General features: G+C 33.9%; 1 protein-coding gene and 1 pseudogene across 1 annotated transcript; one reads left to right on the forward strand and one right to left on the reverse strand.

The window, feature by feature from the left end:
• Window positions 1–5,935: 5,935 nt before the first annotated feature.
• LOC124887833 (serine/threonine-protein phosphatase PP2A-4 catalytic subunit-like) lies at window positions 5,936–14,259 on the forward strand. Its single transcript, XM_047397749.1, has 10 exons — window positions 5,936–6,022; window positions 10,089–10,172; window positions 10,234–10,248; window positions 10,959–11,048; window positions 11,852–11,923; window positions 12,717–12,851; window positions 13,041–13,088; window positions 13,192–13,247; window positions 14,060–14,126; window positions 14,230–14,259. The coding sequence occupies exons 1-10, from the start codon at window positions 5,936–5,938 to the stop codon at window positions 14,257–14,259; spliced, it is 684 nt and encodes a 227-aa protein (XP_047253705.1).
• Window positions 14,260–20,024: 5,765 nt separating this feature from the next.
• LOC124887834 lies at window positions 20,025–21,728 on the reverse strand (annotated as a pseudogene).
• Window positions 21,729–24,081: the final 2,353 nt, after the last annotated feature.

Raw genomic sequence — 24,081 nt, forward strand, 5'->3', positions numbered from 1 at the left:
GCTAAATGATCGCTTAAGAGATTACTACTTAAGCAGCTGGGATGTTGCTAAAACAACTAAGCCATACATAGTTGACTTTTTATTAAGTGGGACATTATTTCTTAATTAACGTCTACTAAAGCAAAAATGAGCTTGCTTAAGCGATTAAACATGACATTGGTTAGTCGCTTAAGCAGCTTCTGCTTTAGCAACCAATTGATCACTTAAGCACCTATACCAGCTAATGCCAAAACCAAAAACATAGCAAAAATGGAATGTTTCTAATTAGACCCTCAGGATTCGTTCTAAATTCCATGGATGAAAACGAACTATGCTACTTGGATTATTCAGTGTTTAAAACTTAATGGCGACTAAGATTTTTCGAGAAAAAGATAGCGTCCAACAAATTAACCCCTGAAACCCCTATAAGCTTATTTAAACTAGCTTTTATAACAAGGGTCGAAATGCAATATAATGGTTCCAAACCTAAACCAACCTCACTACAAACCCAAAATCAACATTTCAAATCTTATAGAAATGTCCAAATTGCCATCCAACACTCGAAACATAAAATGTTGACTGCAGTTAACTAAATGTCTTGTTAAAGCCTCAAATCCTCCCAAATCATTATTGAATTATTAGGAATGATGCCAACTATCTCCACACCTTAAAATTAACATATAACAACTATGGAGAAGAGCAAAATAGTCAAATTATATAAAAATCAAATTTTCACATATCAGGTTGTTACAGTATTCACTACTAAGACATTAGTTTATCCTTGAACTAAAATCAATGAAGTACCTCATTCGATAAAGATATGGGGGTAACTACTGTAAACTCCAAATTTCTTTCGGTTTAAAATTTATAAAATTCAGGCTGGGTTAGTTTTGATCGATTTCGGAGTGACTACGGTCTAGAGAAATCTGTTATTAATTTAGATCAACTGGGTGACTTTGGTATGAATTTAGTTAGCTAAGATGGTAAGGAACTGATAAGATTTTACAAAATTAAATTTGGGTATGTAGGACTTTGATAATTGAACTTCGCATGATTGGCATTATTTGGAATGCCTGATTAAGGTATGTTGCAAATATAGAATTTTTTTTGGTGAAGATGAAATTTTTATCCCGTCGACACCGCTATAGCAATTGGTACCCCACTATAGCAGTGAGAGCTATAGTGATAAAATTACTGCTATAGTAGTGGTCAAAGTAATCAATACCGCTACAAAAGTCGGGTGTCGCTATAGCGGTAAATATCGTAAATTTATGTAATATTTTTCCAAAATATTTTATTATTTTTGTGGAGGAAAAATAATTGAAAAAGTCATTGGCAATTCGAAGAATAATAAAACCACAAATAGTTATACACTGCTTAATTAAGAGTGATGCATAATGTTAATCCAATTTCAGCAATTTGGTCACTCTCAAAATATAACGTGCAAATCTTTAAGGGAAAAGGACACTCTACAATACTTTTTAAAACAAATAGTCCAAGTTTGAAAACTTTTCAAAAAGTGGCCAGTCGGATATACTATTTTTGCTTTATAGCCATTTCCTAATTTGAGTCATTTTGGCCTACATAGTCCATATACAGTCAATATACAATACTGATACAGTGTATTAACTATTAATACAGTATTCAACTTGGGCAATCCGGCCCTTTTAAAAATATTTCAATTTTTTTGTTATAAATTTTTTAATTGATCAAATATTCTATTTTGTTTTATTATCTAAAAATAATAATTAAAATATATAAAAATGATAGAATTGTTAAATAGGATATGTATCTATATAAGATATATGTATAGAAATTGTATAGTTCTATCAAATATGTATATGTATAAAATATATGTAAAAATATATAGAAAATGTATGAAAATTATATAATTGTTGTATAAAAAGTGTAAAAAATGTATAGTTATTGTATAAATTGTGCATCAAAACTGTATAATCTTCGCATTGAATATTTATATGTATAAGATATGTATAGAAACTGTATAGAAGGTGTGTAGAAACTGTATAGAGGAAGTCAGTAAATTGAAATGGCTAGAAAGTGGAATTTAAATTCCATGACCATTTTCATGGAAATAGTTTAATTTGAAGTGTTGTTTCTGTCCTTTCCCTAATCTTAAAACCATTTACCAACTACAATGAAATCTATTTACAACAACAACAACAAACCCAGTATATTCCTACATAGTGGGGTCTCGGGAGGGTAGTGTGTACGCAGTCCATACCACTACCTCTCAAGAGGTAGAGAGACTATTTTTGATGGACCCCTGGATTAAGATAAAATGCAGTATGCAAATGCATCAAAAGCATAGAACAAGATAAAATAACATAGAAATGACATCCACAAAAATAATGTACATTGCCTAACAACGGACACCAAGATCCACCTAATTACTGACTACGACTCAACCACACCCTTAGCCCTCTATCGTAGTGTTTTTCCTCTATATCTTCCTATCCAGGGTCATGTCCTCAGTCAGCTGTAACTGCTCCATGTCATGTTTAATCACTTCTCTCCAGTATTTATTCGGTCTACCCCTAACCCGCTTGAAACCTTTCAAGGCCAACCTCTCACACCTATGAACTGGGACATTTGTGCCCCTCCTTATAACATGACCAAACCATCTTAACCGCACTTTCTGCATTTTATCCTCCACCGATACCACTTCCACCTTCTCCCGTATTATTTCATTCCTAACCCTGTCAGCCCTTAGGAATCCACACATCCAACACAACATTCTCATTTCCGCCACCTTCAACCTTTGAATATGAGAATTCTTAACCAGCTCATACGCCGCTCCATACAACATAGCAGGTCGGACTACAACTCTATAGAATTTACCTTTTAGCTTGGGGGCACCTTCTTATAGCATAACATTCCCAAAGTGAGCCTCCATTTCATCCAACCTGCCCCAGTACAGTGAGAGACATCCTCATCTATCTCTCCATTCCCCTGAATGGTAGACCCAAGGTACTTAAAACTATCCCTCTTACAAATCGCCTGAGAATCCAACTTCATTACCTCCTTCTCCTCTTGCCTCGAGTCACTAAACTTGCACTCCAAGTACTCCATCTTGGTCCTACTCAATCGAAAACCTTTAGACTCCAGAGTTTGTCTCAAAACCTCCATCTTATCATTAACCCCTTGTCGCGACTCATCAATCAAAAATATATCATCCGCGAAAAGTATACACCAAGGTACCTCGCCTTGTATATTCCGCGTCAACACATCCATCACCGAAGCGAACAAAAAAGGACTAAGAGTTGATCCCTGATACAACCCTATCAAGACCAGAAAATGCTCAGAATCTCCTTCCACTGTCCTTACCCGAGTCTTCGGCCCCTCATACATGTCCTTAATCGCTCTGATGTATACCACCGGAATCCCTCTCACCTCCAAGCATCTCCAAAGAACCTCCTTAGGGACCTTGTATTACGTCTTTTCTAAGTCAATAAACACCATGTGAAGATCCCTCTTCCTCTCTCTATGCTGCTCTACCAGTCTTGGCACTAGGTGAATTGCCTCAGTCGTGGAGCGACCAGGCATAAAACAAAATTGATTCTCCGAAATAGACATAATCTTCCTTAACCTCCGCTCCACCACCCTCTTCCAAATCTTCATCGTGTGACTCAACAACTTAATACCCCGATAGTTATTACAACTCTGAATGTCACCCTTGTTCTTATATAAAGGAATCATTGTGCTTTATCTCCACGCCTCGAGCATCTTTGCTGACTTAAAAATATTGTTAAACAATTTGATCAGCCACCTCAACCCTATCCTACCAGAGAACTTCCAAAAATCCACCAGAATCTAATCGGGCCCCATCGCCATGCCCCTTTGCATCTTGTGAATAGCCTCACTGACATCTCCTACCTTAACACGCCGATAAAATCCAAAGTTGCGATACTCCTCGAAGTGATCCAACTTCCCTAAGACAACACCTCTGTCCCCCTCATCATTCAAGAGCCTATGAAAATACGGTTACCATCTTTTCTTAATGAGGGCATCATCCACCAAAACTCTGTCATCCTCCCCCTTAATGCACTTCACCTAGTCCATATCACGACCCTTCCGCTCCCTAACCTTGGCAAGCCTGAACAACCTCTTCTCCCCACCTTTCTTCTCTAATAGCCTGAACAACCTCTTCTCCCCACCTTTCTCCTCTAACCCCTTATACAAACTCTCAAAAGATATTGTCTTAGCAGCCGCTGCTAACTTAGCCTTTTTCTTAGCAAACTTGTACTCCTCCCTGCTCACCCGCCTCTCATCTTCCTCCTTACTCTCAACCAGCTTAGCATAAGCTGCCTTTTTTGTGTCCACCTTCTTCTTAACCTCTTCATTCTACCACTAATCCCCCCGATACTGACAGGACCAGCTTCTCGAGACACCCAATACCTCTCTATCATCCTCCTTGATGTAACCAAAAGTCTTATCCCACATACTATCTATGTTCCCCCTGCGCTCCCATACCCCCATCCCCTCTAATTTTGCCTCTATCTCCATAGCTCTAACTGGAGGTAAACTGCCCCACCTTACTCTAGGTCGACCCTTCCCACCCTGCCTCATCTTGTCCTTCTTGATAACTAGGTTTATCACCAGAAGTCTGTGCTGGGTCGCAAGATTCTCGCTCAAAATTACCTTACAATCCTTACACAAAGCTCTATCCCCCTTCCTATGCAGCAAGAAGTCAATCTGAGTCTTGGCTACCCTACCCCGAAAAGTAACCAAGTGATCTTCCTTCTTTGGAAAGCTAGAAGTCACAACCACCAACCCAAAGGCCCTCGCAAAATCCAAAAGAGCAGTTTCCTCATCATTCTTAACCCCGAACCCAAAGCCCTCATGCACATCATCGTACACTAACGGCAAAGACCCGATGTGCCCATTGAAATCCCCTTCTATAAAAATCTTCTCCAAACTATGCACTCCTATAACCATCTCGGCCAAAACCTCCCAAAAATTCTTCTTCTCCTCCTCGCCTAGGCTCACCTGAGGTGCATACGAACTACAGATGTTCAAAGTAAACCCCCCAAGACTAACTTAATAATCATAACCCTATCACTAACCCTTTTAAACTCCACTACCTGTCCCCTAAGCTCCTCGTCCACTAAGATACCTACGACATTCATGCGTCTATCACTACCTAAATACCACAACTTGAACCCATCTACATCCCTAGCCTTGGAACCTACCCACTTGGTCTCATAGACACAGGTAATATTAATCTTTCTCTTCTTAAGAATCTTAATCAGCTCTATCGACTTACCCTGCAGGGTCCCAATGTTCCACGACCCAACCCTCAAACTATCGAATCTCTTATCCCCTCCCTTAATACCTTGCACTCCACATCTCGGACCTAACCCAACATCAACGCTCATACCCACCCTAGCCCCTCCAGGACCCACAGGACATGACCCTAATCCACCATGTGCAACCCAAGCCACGACTCAACACAATGTACAACAAAGGGTAAAACAGCAATACCAATAAACAGCTCATGCAAAACACAAAATGCAACCAAAATTCTAGTACAACAGATGCTAGAGAAATAAAGAAATATAGAGAACTAAAAAGAAAATATACAGAAATAAAGAAATCAATAAATAAAGAGCAATGTTAGAATTCAGAGAAAGGATAGAATTCACCAGGATATATTGAGGTGTGTTGCCGGAATCACGTCCTTAAAACTTCGCTGGAGGATCGTTGGATTAAATCTGGTGTGGGATCTAATAAGCCATCGTCACCACAAAAATTTGCTCCCTTCATCGGTGTTGCTTTCTCTATTATCATCACAGGAGTCGAGAATGAAACCCCACACCTCTGGCGAAGGCACAATGGTAGGTTGTGTGGAAAGAGGCCGAAGGAGGGATAGGAAGACCAAGAAAAGAGAAGAGGGGAGAGAGAGAGAAAGGGAGTAGAAACCTTACCTTTGCCGGCGATGTTACGCCGCCGGTGTTTGCTTTGCCGAAGCCGACCCAGTCACGTCAAAAGTGACGTTGAGAAGGCACGTTGTTTGTTTGTGAACGTTAGTAGAGAGAAAAAGTGAGGAAAGAGAAAATTTTTGTGCTATTTTACAATTTAATCTATTTAATTTACATTAATCATTCTCATCACATATCAAGTATATGCATATTCTTCATATAAAACATTCTCATATTCTCAATAAACCAATATCAAAGAAATCCTCCCTCAAACTCATGTCATTTATCAATACTTGAGTAAGTTTTAGAGTAAATTCACAAAATGGTCACCCATGTTTGAAAAATTACCTACAAATATCACTTTTATTTTAATTAGGACAAAAATATCATCCAACTCTTCTTATTTTCCACAAAATATACTCATTAACACCACAAAGTTCTTCTCTCTCCTACTTAAAATGCCATGTAATTAAATTTTTTTTTTTATAAATAGATTTATTTAACTTATCAAACTTATTTAACTAAAGTTTTATCCTATATTTTTTTTAAAAATACAAGTGATGTATTAGTAATTGTAGATTAATTTAACTACACCAAAAGCTTAAATTATTTATTTGGTTTGTACTTTTCAAAGTTCCTTTTATTTAGTTATTTATTTCACCCCTTAATAATATTTAAAACTCTAGTACTTATATGAATTGACACTCTTTTAATTTTGTTTGTCATTTATTTTATATACTAAACATTCTTAAAATGTAAGGAAATAAAATGAAGAATTTCATATTTTAGACATTAAATTTGTTATTTATATGAGAATAAAAGAATAAAATCCATTTTTTTGAAGGAAATAAAAATTATTTAATATAGTACTATTACAAATGAATTTTTAAATTATTACTCAATCAATTATTATTTGATTTTGAAGTACGAATATAAATTGACATTTAAGTTGATAATAAAATAAAATATAAATCTAACGGTAAATTTAAGAAAACAAATTAAAAATAATAATATTTTTAAAAAAAATTTATGTCTTACACTATGGATTTAGTTGATTTATTTATAGGCAATTACTTGTGAAAAAACTGCAAGAAAAAATTCATCTTTTCACTATAAATTTATCAAAAACTATCTTGCATAAAAATTTGCAAATAATTTACGTCCAAATTAAAACTTTCAGGTAATAATACATATTAAAGTTTTCTCATTGAATTTTGTTTGGCAACAAAAAAGATCATAGGTTCGCCATCGATTTTTGTTGGTAAAATTTTTATAGGAAACTAGATTACCTAAAAATTCTTTTGTTTAATTTTCAGATAAATTTTCACATTATTTACATTTTTTTTGTACTTTGTAAGACATAAGTTTGAATAAATGAAATTGAAGAGATAAATAGGTCTGTTATTAATAAAATGAAATTTAGTGACATGGCATGTCAATTAGAAGTAAAGAATGTTTTGAAGTGTTAAGTATTTTTTTAAGGAAAATTGGGATATTTAGGTGATATTCTTGTCTTAAATAAAATAAAAATGATATTTGAAGGTAATTTCTAAAATATGGATAACTATTCGTGGAAATAACTCGTAAGTTTTATCATGTTTTCCATGTTTTTACTTTCTGTTTATTTTCTTTAGTGAAAGTCAATGTTGAATTTTTATAATTTAATGATTGATGAATGAACGGAAGCATGAAGCAGAAAGGCTGCTGAATATTTTAAAAGTTTTTGTAGGCCCTCATATTTCAACAAAATTAGAAAATGATATTTGCAAATCTAATCTTAATTCCAGTATGTAACCTTTGATTGGATGTACTCACGTGAGATAAATTAGGGATCACATATTTATTATAATTCAAGCATAATATTTTGAATCTATTTTGGTAATAGTTGGGCCAGAAATACTTTATATGTTCTTTATTTAATGAGGAATATGTAGTTATGTGACACACTTCTTTTATAAAAGTAGTTTGAAATTTTTGGTTAAATAGTTTAAATTTTATTAGAGAATAGTTTTCTAAGTTGTAGATATTTTTTTAGTTTTTTAAAAATTATTTATAAGAGATTTTTATTTTTATATCTAAGAAATTTTCATTGATACATGAGAAATTTTTAAAAAATTATTTTCTTCTATTAAATGATAAAACTTAAAAAATTTCATTTCCTCAAATTTACTTTTTAATGGAGAATGTAATGTTCTTCTAAGCCTGAAACATTTATTGAGTGAAATTTTTATAGTAATTGTTGAACCAAGACCTAACAAACCACACATATCAGTTCTCAAGAGGTGCTCCCAACTCCTAAGTACTGAGGTAGGTGTTGAGAAGATGAAAATTGTGATAGAGAATTTTTAAATTTTATTGCAATGAATAGTTTAATTTTCTAATTTGATTTTTTTTCCTATTTCAGTTTTTAATATTATATGTAGACAAACTATATTTCTTATGCTCCTACTCATGTAAGTTTGTACAATTTTCTCGAGCATTGTTTTCTTTAACACTAGTACAAATATGTTATTTTATGTTCTTATGTATAGTAATTTTGTTGTATAATATGTATTCAATGATTTTATTCTATATGAATCTATTCTGTCATAGAATTTATGAAAAAGAAATTATGTACAACATTTTTATTGTATTATTCTTTCACTCAATTTTATTTTAATATAAAGCTTTTTAGTTGTGTAGAGAGTTCAAGAAAAGAAAATTAAGAATATGTGGTCTTAAATATATAAGGCTTTGTATAGACGTGACAAAACTAGCCCAAATTCATATGATCTGTTCAATTCGCCCATGTTTTAATTGGTTGGATTAGAGTGATTTTGAAGATGGAACTAATTTGGATCAGTCCAAATAAACTCATCATAAATTATCAACCCAAATGGGTTCGCAATGATGTCCAACTTTGACCAATAAAGATGTTTAAACCTAGTAATTATAGTCCCACTTTTAATAGTTTAAATTTTTGTTAGTTGCTTCAATTATTTTTTTTCGTCTTGAAAAAATTGTTGTAGTAAATAATTTTTAATTGAATTTTTTTTCTCTTACACTATCCCCGACCCCTACCCACCCCCTACCCACCAAAAAAGAGTTAAATATCTTTAAAAATTTATTATTTTTTTTAAAAAAAATTTACCCCACCCACCTCCCCTTATCCCGACCCCCCTTCCCTTCTCAAAAAAATATTTTTAAATTTTTTTTTAAAAAGGGAATTCTTTCTTACACCCCCCCACCCCCACTCAAAAAAAAAAAGATATTTAATTTTTTTTCTTACATTGCTCACTCTCCCCATCTCGACCCACCTAGCCCAGCCACACCCCTTTAATTTTTTTTTTTGAATTTTCATACAAGAGGTTTAAAAATAAATTACATAAAAAATACTATGAATAAAAACACAAAGTCAAGTTTAAAAGATAATATAGTTCATATGTCTAGTTAATTAAGGAGAGAACTAATATCAAGAAGAGCATTATGATTAACTTTGTTGGTGTGATGGTTTTAAATAGTGGATCAAAATTAAACATTTAAGATACGAGGTAGGTTGTGTTGGGAATGATTTTGTCTCATCCATGCCACTAATATTGAAAGTTTGGCTCATCTAGGTCACTGTCGTCATAGAAATATTCACTCGTGCCATTATTTTGTAATGGTGATTTTTCAAAATTATTTTTACCATGTGACCTCTTATTAGAGGTCCTCATTGCCAAATTCAAATCAACCAATATAACTTAAAATAAATAATTAAAAATAGAACCATCTAGATAAAATTTGATCTTAAAATAAAAAATTAAACTACTTAAAATAAAATTTAAACTAATTAAAAATAAAAGTCAAATTTATTAATTGTGTTGGATTTTATTCTCTTAGAAAATATGAAGTGATTAAGAAATTCATTAAATGAAAGGGTAAATATGAAAAAAAATTTCAACAATTTTCCTGGGCTTTAAAAAATTTATTTATTTTGAAATTTAATTATTTTGATATGGAGGAAGTATATTAAATTTTCTCTTATATATAATCTTAATCAAAAATCAAATATTATTAATTAATATTAATTTCTTTACAAAAAATATATTTGTAATATTTACTTGGGGTAAATATCACACCAAAGAGAATCACCTAAAGAGGAAAAATGGAGAAAGAAACCTTTTTTGGTGCTTATTTTTTTTTTTTTAGGTTTTTGTCTCCAAAAGAATTTCAATAAAACCACCAACATATGAGAAAACAACGAAGATCTTAATGGATGAAAGCAACGTGCAGGTACGATTGTTTTAGTGACTGTTTTTTCACTTTCATTTTCTGTTGTCTTTTATCTTCTTAGCAAGGGAGGAAGGAGGTAAACGTTGGTTTGGACTTAAAATTCTTCTTTTTGTTTCTGACTTAAGACTTGAATTATGCTTGTTAATCACTTTGTATTAAAGTTTCAATCTATATAAAATAGGTCTTGATTTGTCTCTCCATGAATATTAGTGGAGCAATTTCATGACCTATTATGTTAGATATTTATGTTTTCTTTATTTAAAGAATGTATTTATTTCATCGACATTATTATACCCTATATTTTTCGAAACTCTCCTAAAATGTTGCCACAACCTTGCCAGATTCCTTAAAAAATGCTCTATTTTTTGGAAGATTTGACACGCACCTATCAACCTTTTTGAAGAGTATTATAGATTATAGCAAGAGTGTTGATGGGTGTTTTGTGTTAGATAATTAGATAATTTCTTTATAAACATAGGCATCCTAGTATTCTGTGAACTCTTGTTATCTCCTCGAGATTGTTGGAGCTTTAGTCCACAAACATGAAATCGAGGCTTCAACTTACCTTAATATGCATAACATAGTAGTTGATCTGGTTTATATGAAACTATCTAATACATGATCATGTTGATGCAGAGTATTTGAGATAGAACTTAAAAGATGTAAATTATTATCTGATTAACTAAAGAAATCTCTCTAACTTGTATGTGTGTCTTATTAAGAAAGATTTAGATGTGCATAAGTATTTGGCTATAGGATTGAACTGTCTTAACTTTGTTGTTGCAGCCTGTGAAAAGCCCTGTGACTATGACTATATGTGGTGATATTCACGACCAATTCCATAATCTTGTTGAGCTTTTTCGTATTGGTGGGAAGGTACCTACAATTTTTGTCTCTTTCTTTCTATTTCTCTTTATGGATGTTTGGTTGTCTAATTTTTCATTCCTTGCTTGATAGAAATGAACATCTAAAACCATGTTAGCAATGAACAAATAAAAACACATTAGGTATTTGTTTGTAAAAAACTTCTCTCTCCCTCCCCAACTCTGTCTCTCTGCTAAAGAAGGAAGTTGAACTGTTCTTAATATTATTTGTAGAGTTATAAGAGAGGGTGCATATATACCTATCTATATATTGAAGTATAGGTATGTTGCAGTTATCAATTCACTTCCTTTCTTGGTAGCAATGAACATTTGAAAATATGTTAGTTATTTGGTTGGAAAAGTCTATCTTTCTGCTGAGGACGGAAAGTACAGGTATATTTTTCTCATATGATTTGTAGAACAACAAACAAGGGTGCATATATTGTTATACTATTGAGGTATAGCTTTGTTACCATAATCAACTTCTTTTTCCCTCCAAGGATAGGTCTTTGATATAGTCCCTTCATATAAGTTGAGGGCTAAACAAAACCATATGCAAGAGAAGGATTAAGAATGTGATGACCTTGGAAATCTTATGAGATGGTTAATCATTTCTATAATATGCCAGGACTAGCTAATTATTACGGTTAATGAGCTATAAACTATAAAGTGTTACTTGCAAAGAGCAACAATTGGGTTCATTTGTTGGTAATTTTTCTCTTTAATTTTGGTAAATTTGTAATGCTTTTACTTTAATGAAGGTGATGCTAGTTGAATTTATTTTTCTAACATGTCCTATTTTTGTTTTACTTACAGTGTTCTGACACTAATTATCTATTTATGGAAGATTATGTAGCTTGTGGATACTATTTCGTGGAAACAGTATCGGTGAGTTTCTTCAGTATGTAGGTTTTTATTCAGGAGCTGTTTAGCGATTTGCTTAAAATATTAGTAAAATTTCAAGAGAGTCGGACAAACGTGTCAAATGTTCCACGATAATAAAATCGTTTGAAATTAGGAGTAGCTTTACTAGTTAGAATTCTTGGAGAGAGGAAATTTCATGTTCAAGAGTTTTTAGAATATCTTTTCTATGCAGGATTGTAAAGGGAATTTAAAGGAAAAAAATTCTTAAATGTTATTTTGGCTAATAAATTCCCACACATTTGATGAAACTAGCCACCATTCTTAATTACTTATAGGCCAGTTCTGCTAGAAGTAGCCTATATGCGTATAAGATCCTTATGAAGTATGTAAATTCTTTTACATCGTTATAGGGGTAACTAGCTTCTTTTTTTTATGTATGCTTTTCTGAGAGAAAGTAAATCGAGATCACACCATCATATTCCACTTATAATACTCATCTCGAACTTAAGACTCTAATAGCAATTGTTGGGATAAATTGGCCTAAAGGTCTTAACAAGGTGTGATATTGTTACTTTGGACCAAGCCCACAACTGTTTTTGTAATAAGACCTCACACCATTAAGAGATCCTACACCTTGCAATTAGTTTCTCAATCTTTTCAACTACCAATAGTGTGACTTTGTTCTCACTCCCAACAATTACATTGGTATCTTTACTGTAACCAATCGGTAGTTCTATTGTATAAGATAAGAAGAAAGAAGATTATTTTTTGGTGATGGCTTGCTTTTCTTGGTTTATGTTTTTCCTATACGTTATAGCCGTTGGAAGGTGGGCTGGCTAGAAAACTTCCAGATACTGAAGCACGGGAAAGTAAAGCCATAGTGTTGTATATTGGAAGGATCCTACATGGATTTTATAAGAATGAAATGGAAGGTTTACATTTCTCACATTGTGTTTTCTTTGTCCTCGTTCTAAGCCTTAAGATGTGTAAAAATATGGCTTCTAGAGCTAAGGGCTACGCGTTGGATATATTCTTCAATTTTTTAAGTCCATAATACATTTCTACTTTTATTATTCTCTATGTGGTAATCTTTTGATTATTTTGTTATATTCTGTTTTCTTGTGTCTTTTCCTCGTGACAGATAGGAAAATCAAAGCATTTTGTCTTCATAGAATTTGAGTCCCCTGAGGTTGTTCCTTTTACTGAGTAATTAGTTGTGTTATGCACCCATATTTAGAGAATCCATTTGATCTTTTTATTTCTATTAATCTTGGGTTTTCGGACATCTACAGGTTTCTAAAGTGGTTGCGAACACTATGCATAACTATTTATTATTTGATCAGTTTTTGTAAGTTCATCTTATTCCTTATGAACACGTTCATCCTAAATTGTAAGGGTCTGATTTTCTAAACCAATTGTTATGTATTATATTCATCTTAAAATTCCATATTTCTTGGGTCGCTAAGTTTAAGATTTATTCAAAACTTCAGAAAAGACCTGATGACAACCAACAATATTGTGGCTGGATCTAATATAAAAAGGATGTGTTTCTAAACTGAGAGTCTTGAGAGTTCTCCTTTCTGACTAATTCCAATAAAAGTGTGTTAAGCAAATTTGGGAAGGATTACTTGTACTAGCGCTCTAAATCAACATCCATTACTTGGATAAAATAGAAATTATGTTATACATCTAAGAATATGGTCTAGTTGTCAATGGACTGAGTCAAAACCATGAAATCAGGTCCAAATCTCTATTTCCATCTTTCAAAGCCTTGGAGGACAGAAGTATTACCTATGATGGAGGGAGGTAGCAAACACCTCGTGGATTATTCAAGGTGTGCAGGCTGGTCTGGGCATCACAGTATTAAAAAAACCAGAATTACACTATCAACTTCTTCAGAATCTTGATATACTCCTTTTAGTAAGTTTTAAATGATGCATTTCATCTATTGTCTCTTTAATTTCCTTAAATATACCTTGAACTTTTTTTAATTCTAAAAGTGTGAGTTAGAATCTTCTAACAGTCTAGTCTCTTTTCATTAACTTAAGTCAGACTGTTCCGTTATATTCCTTTATTCTTTTGATGTGATTATAAGTTTCATAAGAATTTAAGTATTTTACCTACAAATATGTGTTGATTGACTGCATTTCAACTTCACAGATATGGTAATGCCATTATGTGGAAGACTTTCACAGATCTGTTTGACTACTTTCCTCTCACAACTTCGGTTAGTATGCTTTCCTCAGTTTTTCTACGTTGTGAATGCTCTGCATGAGTATTTGTTTTACATTACTTTTCATTCATGTCTCTTTGTGGTTGTCTCTTTTTAGAAAATGAATTTTGTTATTGATACCGCTTAAATCTTACAATACGAAAATCAAAGACCTTTTGATATTTTTATGGAATTGTATGGGGATGGACTTGATCTTGAATACCAATTCATTGTGTTCTAAGTTGCATTATACATCCCATAACTTGCTATTATGTATTTCTTAATTCGAGAGGGGGAAATATTAGTATTAGTAAACCTTGAAGTTTCTACATTGCTTCTTTACCTTTAAAAAATGAAAGGTTTGATATGTCTGAATATTCCTGAATTTTGTAGGGTGAAGTGGTATTACACTTTCAAAATTAACAATTTATAAATTTTGTAAATTGTTGCAGCTTCATAGTTTGCTAATACTAATAGTGCTCCTCTCTGAATATTTATGAGATATGTAAGCATTTTGCCAAATGCATTACATTTAATCATTTGTTTAAGACATGATTCATTAATCCATATTTGATGAAGATATGTTTCTAGTTGACATGTCATTAACTATTCAAAGAGTTCTTTTCTGTCCTTCTCCTCCCTCCTAGTGGAGAGGATGATGGGAAGAAACTACTTACTAATTAGTTCGACCATGCATTTTGCCTTCAGATTGTTGTAAGACCCCGCAAAACTTTGCGTCAAAATTCAGCTCTTTTATCTCCTAAGAGCTCTTTAGAAGGTCCAATACTTAGAAAATTATAGCTAAGTATTCAACACTTAGTCTCATTCTAGACCTTCACACTTCGGAGATTTATTTGATGACCTTTCCGACATCTATTTTTTGATTTTCAAGTTGCGTTGTGATCGGGCAAGTCAATAGTACATTTTGAGTAAGTTTCGGAATTTTCAGAATCCATTTAGGGCATGTTTGGATTTTGAAACAGTAGCATCATGCGATTAGCATGCGACGCATTCTCCATCTCAGGGGTCCTAGCATATGATAGAGTATACGACGCATGCTCCAGTGCGGAGGAATAGAGCATGTGATGCATGCTCCATCGCATCTGGCAAATTTTCCAGCTTCCAGCCAGCGTTCAAGGGAAAAATGGACCTTTTCCCCATACTTTATATACTCATAAACACGGGATTAAGGCTCAAAAACACCAAAATATACTCTTTTTCATAAATTTCTCTCATGAACCAGAACAAGGGTTTCAATTTGAAGGCCCAAACCATCAAAGTTCCTCTGTGAATCTTTCAAGAATCATATAGTAAGGTATGCGTTGTGTTGATTTATGGACTCCTTTCTTCCATGAAGCTCAAGAACCCTATTTTAAACTATATACTATGATGTTCATATTATGACTTGATTGTTGATCATGTTTACGTGGTGAATGATTCCAAGATAGAATCTTTATGTGTTTTTATGGAACTAGGATGACATGTTAGTTGAATTATGGTGTTTTGAAACATTAATTAATAATGATACCTATGCCCTAAGTGGTGCATGCAAGGTGTTTTATAAAATGCCTAAGAGACTAGAAACCATTCCTAATAGCCAAATTATGACCTAAATGATGAATGTATGATATTCTCTTAAGTTCAATATAACTTTCATGGTATTGTTGTGCGTTATGATAGTTGATGGAATGCTCATGAAACTAGATTGATGAACTTCTGACTTTGATTATATGCATTCCTACCATGAACAAGATTATGATAACCATGAACTTCATGAACTCTCCAACTTATTGTATTATGGATTGTTCACGTTGGTCATGTATTAAAGAAAGTCATGCTATGTCAGTTTCTTTCTATCAAGTCCTGGGGGTACTTGTACCCGAAAAATATAGTTGTGTGCCTAGAGCCAGTGTCATGTTTTCATGATATCCACAATCAAGACATGCCAGTAGAATTCAGTCAGTCAGTCATATGACTCAGGAAATCTCAGTAATCTCATGAACTCAGTCAGTTATAAGATATCAGTAGTATTCCATCAGTTAATGGAATTTTCTAAGCTCAGTCCATGTACAATTTAGTTAATTATATTCATAGTCTATTCAGATGGGAGTATAAATTAGCATTGTGTAAACCTAAGGATTGGAACATACACTGTCAGATAAGGGTGTGATTCTTAGAAGTCATCCTTGCATTACAGAACTAGGTAGCCAGCATAGGTTGAGACATCAACACTGTCAGATAAGGGTTGATGAGGTGGATAAACACTGTCAGATAAAGGTCACACCATTCTTTTTTAGGGACACTATCAGATGAGGGTCACCCACAATTTGTCTTTACTAGTGGCACGGTATTGACACCATTCTAATCAGGGAAAAGATTGGCCCCCAGCTTAGCTATAATACCATATATGGGGTATGTCAGTTAAATAACTACTTCCCACATTTTTAGTATCAACCTCCGTAAAAGAACTGAGATAGTTCTTTAGATTTCAGGACTGTCAGATACAGTCAACTCAGATACAGTATGAAAATTAGATAGTTCCCTCAGATTCAGGACTGTCAGATATAGTCATCCATGTTATCAGTTATATTAGTCATGTTAGTTATTAGTAAACATGTTATCAGTACTCAAACTCAGTAATCATGTTATCACGATCTCAGTTATAGTTACGTATTCATGCATGTATTCTTACATTTATGTTAGATAGTCAGATAGTATTACTCATGCATGTGAACCTTTGTATTTAGCCTACCTCACATGCATACTCAGTACATTCCATCGTACTGATGCATTTTCACCATGGTTTTTTCTTTTTATTTTACACCATAGGTTTAGAGACACGAGTTCCAAATAAGCAGTAGCATTCCAATATTCAGTAGTGAGTCCTCATTCTTCGAGGACACGATTATTACTTTATTATTTCAGTTTAGTTTTTCTAGAAGGAGTTAGTTAGGGCATGTCCCATCAACTCCTTATTAAGATTATTCAGTTATAGCGGCTTTCTTAAATATTATGTTTCAGAAAATTATTTTAGTTGTTTTGGGTATTCGATACCCCACTCAAATGTTGTGTATTATCAGTTTTATTATGATATTGAACCTTATGGATTTTAATTTCATATTTCTGCATTTATATACATATATTATACTGATATTTAGCTTGTGGTCTATCGGGGTCATGAGCACCGTGTAGCATTTTGGGCACCAGGCTCGGGGCATTACAAACTTAGTATCAGAGAGCCTAAGGTTCAATATAGTCCTAGGAAGTCTGAAAGCGACATATAGTAGAGTCTTGTACATGGGTGTGTTGCGCGCCACATTTATGCGAAAGAGGCTATAAGATGTTTTAGGAACAGTTTTCCTTCTTTCAGTAGTCATTTCATGCCAGTGAGCATAATCTCAAGTTAATCTCTCAGTATAATCCATTTATCTTTTTGATTTCAGAACATACCTCCCACGAGAAGAAATCAGCTAGCCTTCAGCCCGAAGATCCTTTGGATGATCATGTTTCTTATGCAAAGTTCAGAGCCACATTCACTACTCTTACTCAGTCAGTAGCTGCCTAGAATGATCGACTAGCTATCGTTTTGGCCAACCTAGTGGCCAATTCAGCTACAACCAGGATTTAGGACTTCACCTGAATGAATCCTCCATCCATCTTCGGGTCTAAGTCAGATGAAGATCCTCAAGAATTTCTTAATCAGATTTAGAAGGTGACAAATATCATGGGGGTGACTACTGTTGAGAGTACTAAGTTAGCCGCATATCAATTGCAGGATATGGATCATACTTGGTACAAGCATTGGAAGTCAGAAAGGTTAGATGATGCAGGTACTATAGAGTGGGAGGAGTTTGTCATGGCATTCTTAGATAGATTCTTTCCCCAAGAGCTGGGAGAGGCTAAGGTGCTAGAGTTTATCAACCTCAAGTAGGGAAACATGACGTGAAAGAGTATTCTCTTAATTTTACTCAATTAGCCAGATACGCTCCTCATGTGGTTGTGGACAGCATGGCTAAGATGAGTAAGTTCATTTTAGAGGTGAATGATAGTATGGTAAATAAGTGCAGATTCCCCATGCTGAATAGTGACATAACTTTAGCCAAGCTTATGACACATGCTCAGAAAATAGAGGAGAAGATGATTAGGATAAGGGAGAGGCAGAATAAGAAATCAAGGTCAGGCAGTTTTAACTTTTCTCAACCCAAATCAGAAGGAGGAAACCATTCTCAGTTTCATCATAAGCCATTAGTTCCAGCTCCTTTTTCAGACATTGCTCCAGCTCCTAAGTTCAAAGATAGAGCTCCAGGCTTTAAGTATCAGGGAAGTGTTAGCAATTCCCGAACTAATCTCCTATGTCAGACTTATGGTAAGAACTACAAAGGTGCTTGCAGAGCTGGTAGAAATATCTGTTTTGGTTGTGGCAAGCCAGCCCACAGAGTGAGAGATTGTCCCCAATTGGGTTATCAGGGTCTGCAAAACCGTTTCACAGCTTATTTCAGTCGCCTGAACCAGCAGTGTGCCACTTTTAGTGCTACTAGTGAGCAATTCCCAAACAAAGTTTATGCTCTTCATACCCGACAAGATCAGGAAAATTCTCTTGATGTAGTTACTAGTACGTTATAGATCTTTCATGTGCATGTTTATGCTTTGCTAGATTCAGGTGCATCATTGTCTTTTATTACTCCTTATATAGCAAGAGATTTCGAAGTCAGTACCAAAATTCTAGAAGAGCCCTTTTCAATCTCTACCCCAGTGGGTAAAACCATCACAGCTCAGTGGGTATGTAGGAACTGCCCAGTTATGATATTCCAGAAAGTCACTTCAGCAGATTTAGTCGAATTAGAGATGACTGATTTTAATGTCATTCTCGGCATGGATTGGCTTTATTCCTGCTATGCCACAATTAAATGCAGAAATAGAATAGTCCAGTTTTGGTTTTCGAATGAGCCCATCTTAGAGTGGAGGGGTAGTACTTCATCTTTTAGGGGTCAACTTGTTTCCTACCTTCGTGCAAGGAAAATGATATCTAAGGAATGTGTCTATCATCTCGTTCATGTTAAGGATTCTAGTTCCAAAACTCTCAGCATTGAATCAGTCCCAGTTGTGGGTAAATATTCAGATATCTTTTCCAAAGATCTTCCAGGTATTCCTCCTGAAAAGGAAATAGACTTCGGCATTAATCTTTTTCCAGACACTCAGACTTAGTAATTATGTTATCACAATCTCAGTTATAGTTACGTATTTATGCATGTATTCTCATGTTCATGTTAGGCAGTTAGGTAGTATTACTCATGCATATGAACCCTTGAATTTATCCTACCTCACATGCATACTCAGTATATTCCATCATACTAACGCATTTGTGCTATGGTGTTTTCTTTTTATTTTAAATCCTTAGGTTCAGAGACATGAGTTCCAGATCAGCAGTAGCATTCCAGTATTCAGCAGTGAGTCCTCATTCTTTGAGGACACGAATACTACTTTATTATTTCAGTTCAGTTTTGCTAGACAGAGTTAGTTGGGGACACGTCCCATCAACTCCTTATTAAGATTATTCAGTTATAGAGGCTTTCTAGACTATCATGTTTCAGATAGTTTTTTCAGTTGTTTTGGGTATTTAATTACCCACTCAGATGTTATGTTTTAATATGATATTGAACCTTATTGCCTTTCAGTTCATGTTTCTGCATTTATATACATATATTATATAGTGTACAGGTATAGATATTAGTCATGGGTTAGATTGTGGTCCTTCGAGGTCATGAGCATCGTGTAGCATTTTGGGCACCAGGCTCAGGGATTATAATTGTAAAATCAATTAGTGTTGTTACCGATATGATAATCATCACACCAACTGACAATGAAAAACTCTAGGAAATAATTTTTCCTTTCTTTTAATATGATTTCTTTTGACTATCTGTAACAGGAACTAGTGCCTCCTAATATCTATAGTCAATCTACCCAACTCTCATTTCTCATTTTTTTTTCTCCCCTTAGCACACTCTACACCTTTTACAGTTGACATGATTCGAGATCCTGGCCATAATTCTTTCTTTTTTTGCAGCTCTTCCCTGAGAATAAGCAAACTGTACCAGTTAGATGAACACTTTCCATGTCTCCTAATTGCACGCTTAGTTCTATGAGTTTGATAGTTGTTGGTACACCTTCCTCCTCTGTGTATGTCATACTAAAATTCATAAGAACAATTCACTACAAAACTTAAACAAGGAAGAATAACCTTGGCAGGAAGAATTGAACTAAAACAAAACATAAAGTCCTTATATGTTGGCTAGTGTCTTTTCTAGCAAGGGGACCCTAGCTTGAGAGATTAGTAGTTGTTTAATTTTGGTCACAACAATCCAATTAAGGCATATTTTGTCTCTGAGCTCTTGCCATAGCTTACCATCTTTTCTCTCTTCATATGCACGTTCATCATCTCTAGTAGAGTATGTGAAAAAATCGATTCAAAATGAATAACTGTAAAACCAATGATAGAATCCATTTGCATTTAGGATTACCTGAAAGACATTTATCTTTGTATATTACATCAACAATGACAACAAAATAGATGGAGCAACAATTTCAAATTCATCCATGTCACCATATTATTCTACTTCAGTCAATTCTTAAGGATACTCTAGATAAATTAAAGCTTATAGTTGTAGACAATCTAAAAAAATAGGATAGAAAGAAAGGAAAAGTACTTTTTGGAGTCTTTCATTGTCAGTTGGTGTCATTCCTATTACATGGTTGTGATTCTATTACCTTATATAGGGGAGAGAGTATCTTCTCCTCTCTTTAATTTTTCCTGCTTTCTTTTTATTGCTTTTCTCTTTTTCTTTCTCATTTGTTCTATGGATTTTTAGGAGTATCTATATTGCCCTTTCTATTCTTTCATCTAATTCTAGAAGCTAACTAGAGCTTCAATAAAAAATAGTGCATCACCATTACCAAGAGAAGGGGGTAGGGGTACTGATCACCTCTTTTTACTCTACACAGCCTTTTAGTTTTCCATATAATTATTAACTTCATCATTAGTAAAAGTGTCAGGTGTAACCTCTTCCCCTTATACCTGATTAGTACCAATGTTCCCCTTCTGAACAATAGGTGTAGTCATATTATAAGAGAAGTGTTAACATGAGAGTTTAGTTCACTAGTGTAAGCATTATGAATCTGTACTACCTTCACACTGTCCACCCCCTCTAAGACTACATCATATGCCTTTTAACTTCCTTCACATAACCATCTATGCTAACTTTAAAACTAGCATCACATGTAGTAGGTAGGGATATAGGGTGTTTGGAAAATGGGAGCATACAAGTCAATACCTGAGGGATTTTATTGATTCTGTAACTTCTAAGTATCTTGCTGATAATCCTGAGAAGTAGAATCTTTAGCTTATGGTGACTTGGATCTATATACCTTTTGTTTTTGTCGTTGATAAAGTTGTTGTTGTTTGTCCTGCACCTTCACATTTTCTTTGGTCTGATTTGTGCTCTTTAGTTTGGGTGTGATTTTGTTCAGTTGAGCTTGTGTCTCATTGTTGTTGTCTCCATTTCCTTGCACTTGATCATTACTGCTTTTTACTGCTGCTTCCAGTTCTTTTTTTAAATTCATCATCCCTCATTTTGATGGTACAGTGCACGACATTGTGTTTAATGTCAAAGGTGCTCTAATTTTTCTCCACATGCTTTGTACGGACTCATGTTCCATAATTACATGTTTAATGGATTATAGTTGTGGCATTGAAGTAGCGGTAGCATGTAGAGCCATTTTGTCTGTCAACTCTAAAAACATGTCATCAATCTTAATTTTCTTCTCTTTTCCACAAGTATAAAATTAGAGTGATTGAAGACTAATTGTAACCTCAACACGTTATTGGTACTTTGAAAGAAACCTCAACATATCTGTCTTAGTTTAGGATATGAGTAATATTTAGTGCTATATTTCACTTAGAGTTTCTTTGTTTTTAAACTTGTTTTACTTTTATTTGCCTTGTAAGGAGATTTACCTTAGTACAATTTTGTTTTTAATTTTATGATTGTGGGTGAATTTTATCATTATCTGGCATATTTTATAACTTTATTTTTAATTTATTCAATTCTAATTTAAAAACTAATACCAATATAAAATAATTAAGTATTTTCTTGTAATTAGTGACAAAAGATTTTATTATTAAAGGTAAGTTTTAGCAACAATTAAATTAAACTTTTCAAGACAAATATTTTGTCATAAAATGAACTAGTTCATCATAAGTCTGACTATATTTAGTGATAGATGTATTTGTCTCAATATCTTTCTTTTTATTTGATACAAATTAATTTTGTATTTCATGGCAATCGTAATGTCAGTAATCATTATAAATTAGTGACAAATTTATATTGTCATTAAAAAAAACTATTTTTAGGGACAAAATGGTAGATTTAGCTATGAAATTATTAACCTTTATTTTAATAATAAATTTGTCACTAATTCATACATTTAAGGACGAAAGTATTTATTGTATGCAAAAAGTTGTCATTAGTGACGAAAATACATTTGTTTACCACGAAATATATATAACTCTAGAGGCAATTAGTGTCATAGTTGATTGAACTAAATAATTAGGAACGATGAAATTATGTCACTATTAATAACTTTTTAGGGACAAGCATATCATCAACTACAATTAAATTACATTTTTATGACAAACAAATTCGTCAAAATTGTTACACATTTGGGGATGTTTTTTTTGTAGCTAATTCAATTCTTTTAGCGACGAAGTACTAAATCGTCTTTTTACACTTTTAGCTACCCACTTTTGGAGATGATTAATTGACAAATTTTTTTCGTCACGCTAAATATTTTGTGACAAAAATGACTTATATGCGACAAAATCAGTTTTCCTTGATAATCAAATTTATTGTAGTGATATTGGTTGTACTATATTTTTGTTATGTATTCATATTTTCATCTTGGGTTGGACATATAACTCTACCAGTACACTGTTGTTCTTATTTGTTGATACTACACCTGTACTTACTTTTATGAGTGCAACAGATATTCCAACGGTTCTTGTATGACCTTATGTCACCCAAATTAAACCTCTTAAAAGCGTAAAATATTATTTGAATCAAATATAGGACCAAACACGATTAGGGGCGATTCCACGAGAAATAGGCCAAACTTCTGTCAAAAGTTTGTCTACATAATTGATAATTTAGTAAATAAAAGGGGGGTTTTTTAAAACTAAATTGTAGTAGTAGTTACTGGTTAATTAAACTGTGATCAATATAAGATGAGCGCTAGAATTATATTCTCCATGATTTTATAACTCCATAGGTTGTTTGTACTAGCAGACTCTCCTGATGACATACATGCAAAATATGACAAGATATGTAACATCAAACAGTCTCTTGACCTTGGTTTAATGAATTTCACTCACCTCTTCTCAAACTCATAGTATCATATTTCTAACCCTTGTTCTATGATCTCAGATTCACTATCCTGGTTAAGTATCAATTTACACCCTCAACGTTCACCATAATATTTCACCGTAACATCAACTTTGTCTGACCGGCACACTCCAACGCCAGTGACGGCATAGTCGTGCCAACAATAGGTAAGGTTAACCCCTCTTTTGAGTTTCTCTCTCCTCTCACTTCTCTTCATCGTTTGGCCATTCCCTCCTCTTTATTGCTATCTCCTCACTGCTATTGCCGGTGGATTTAGGGTTGCTTGCTGGCTTAACTTCAGTGATGGTCATACTATGCAGCAGTGGTCAAACAGGTCAAACAATGTCAGCAGGCATCCAGATCCCGGCAATACCTAGAAGGCGCTCCAGGAAAACTCCGGTGAAGCACCAACGACCTTTTTTTCTATGACCTTATTCCAGCAATTAATTTCGACATCAAAATTTTTGGAAAATAGCAGCACGCAGGCATACCGGTGACTTCTATTCTTTGATATCTAGTCACTTCCTATAGTGTGG

This window comes from Capsicum annuum, chromosome 10 (genome assembly GCF_002878395.1).
Source record: "Capsicum annuum cultivar UCD-10X-F1 chromosome 10, UCD10Xv1.1, whole genome shotgun sequence".
NCBI lineage: Eukaryota > Viridiplantae > Streptophyta > Magnoliopsida > Solanales > Solanaceae > Capsicum > Capsicum annuum.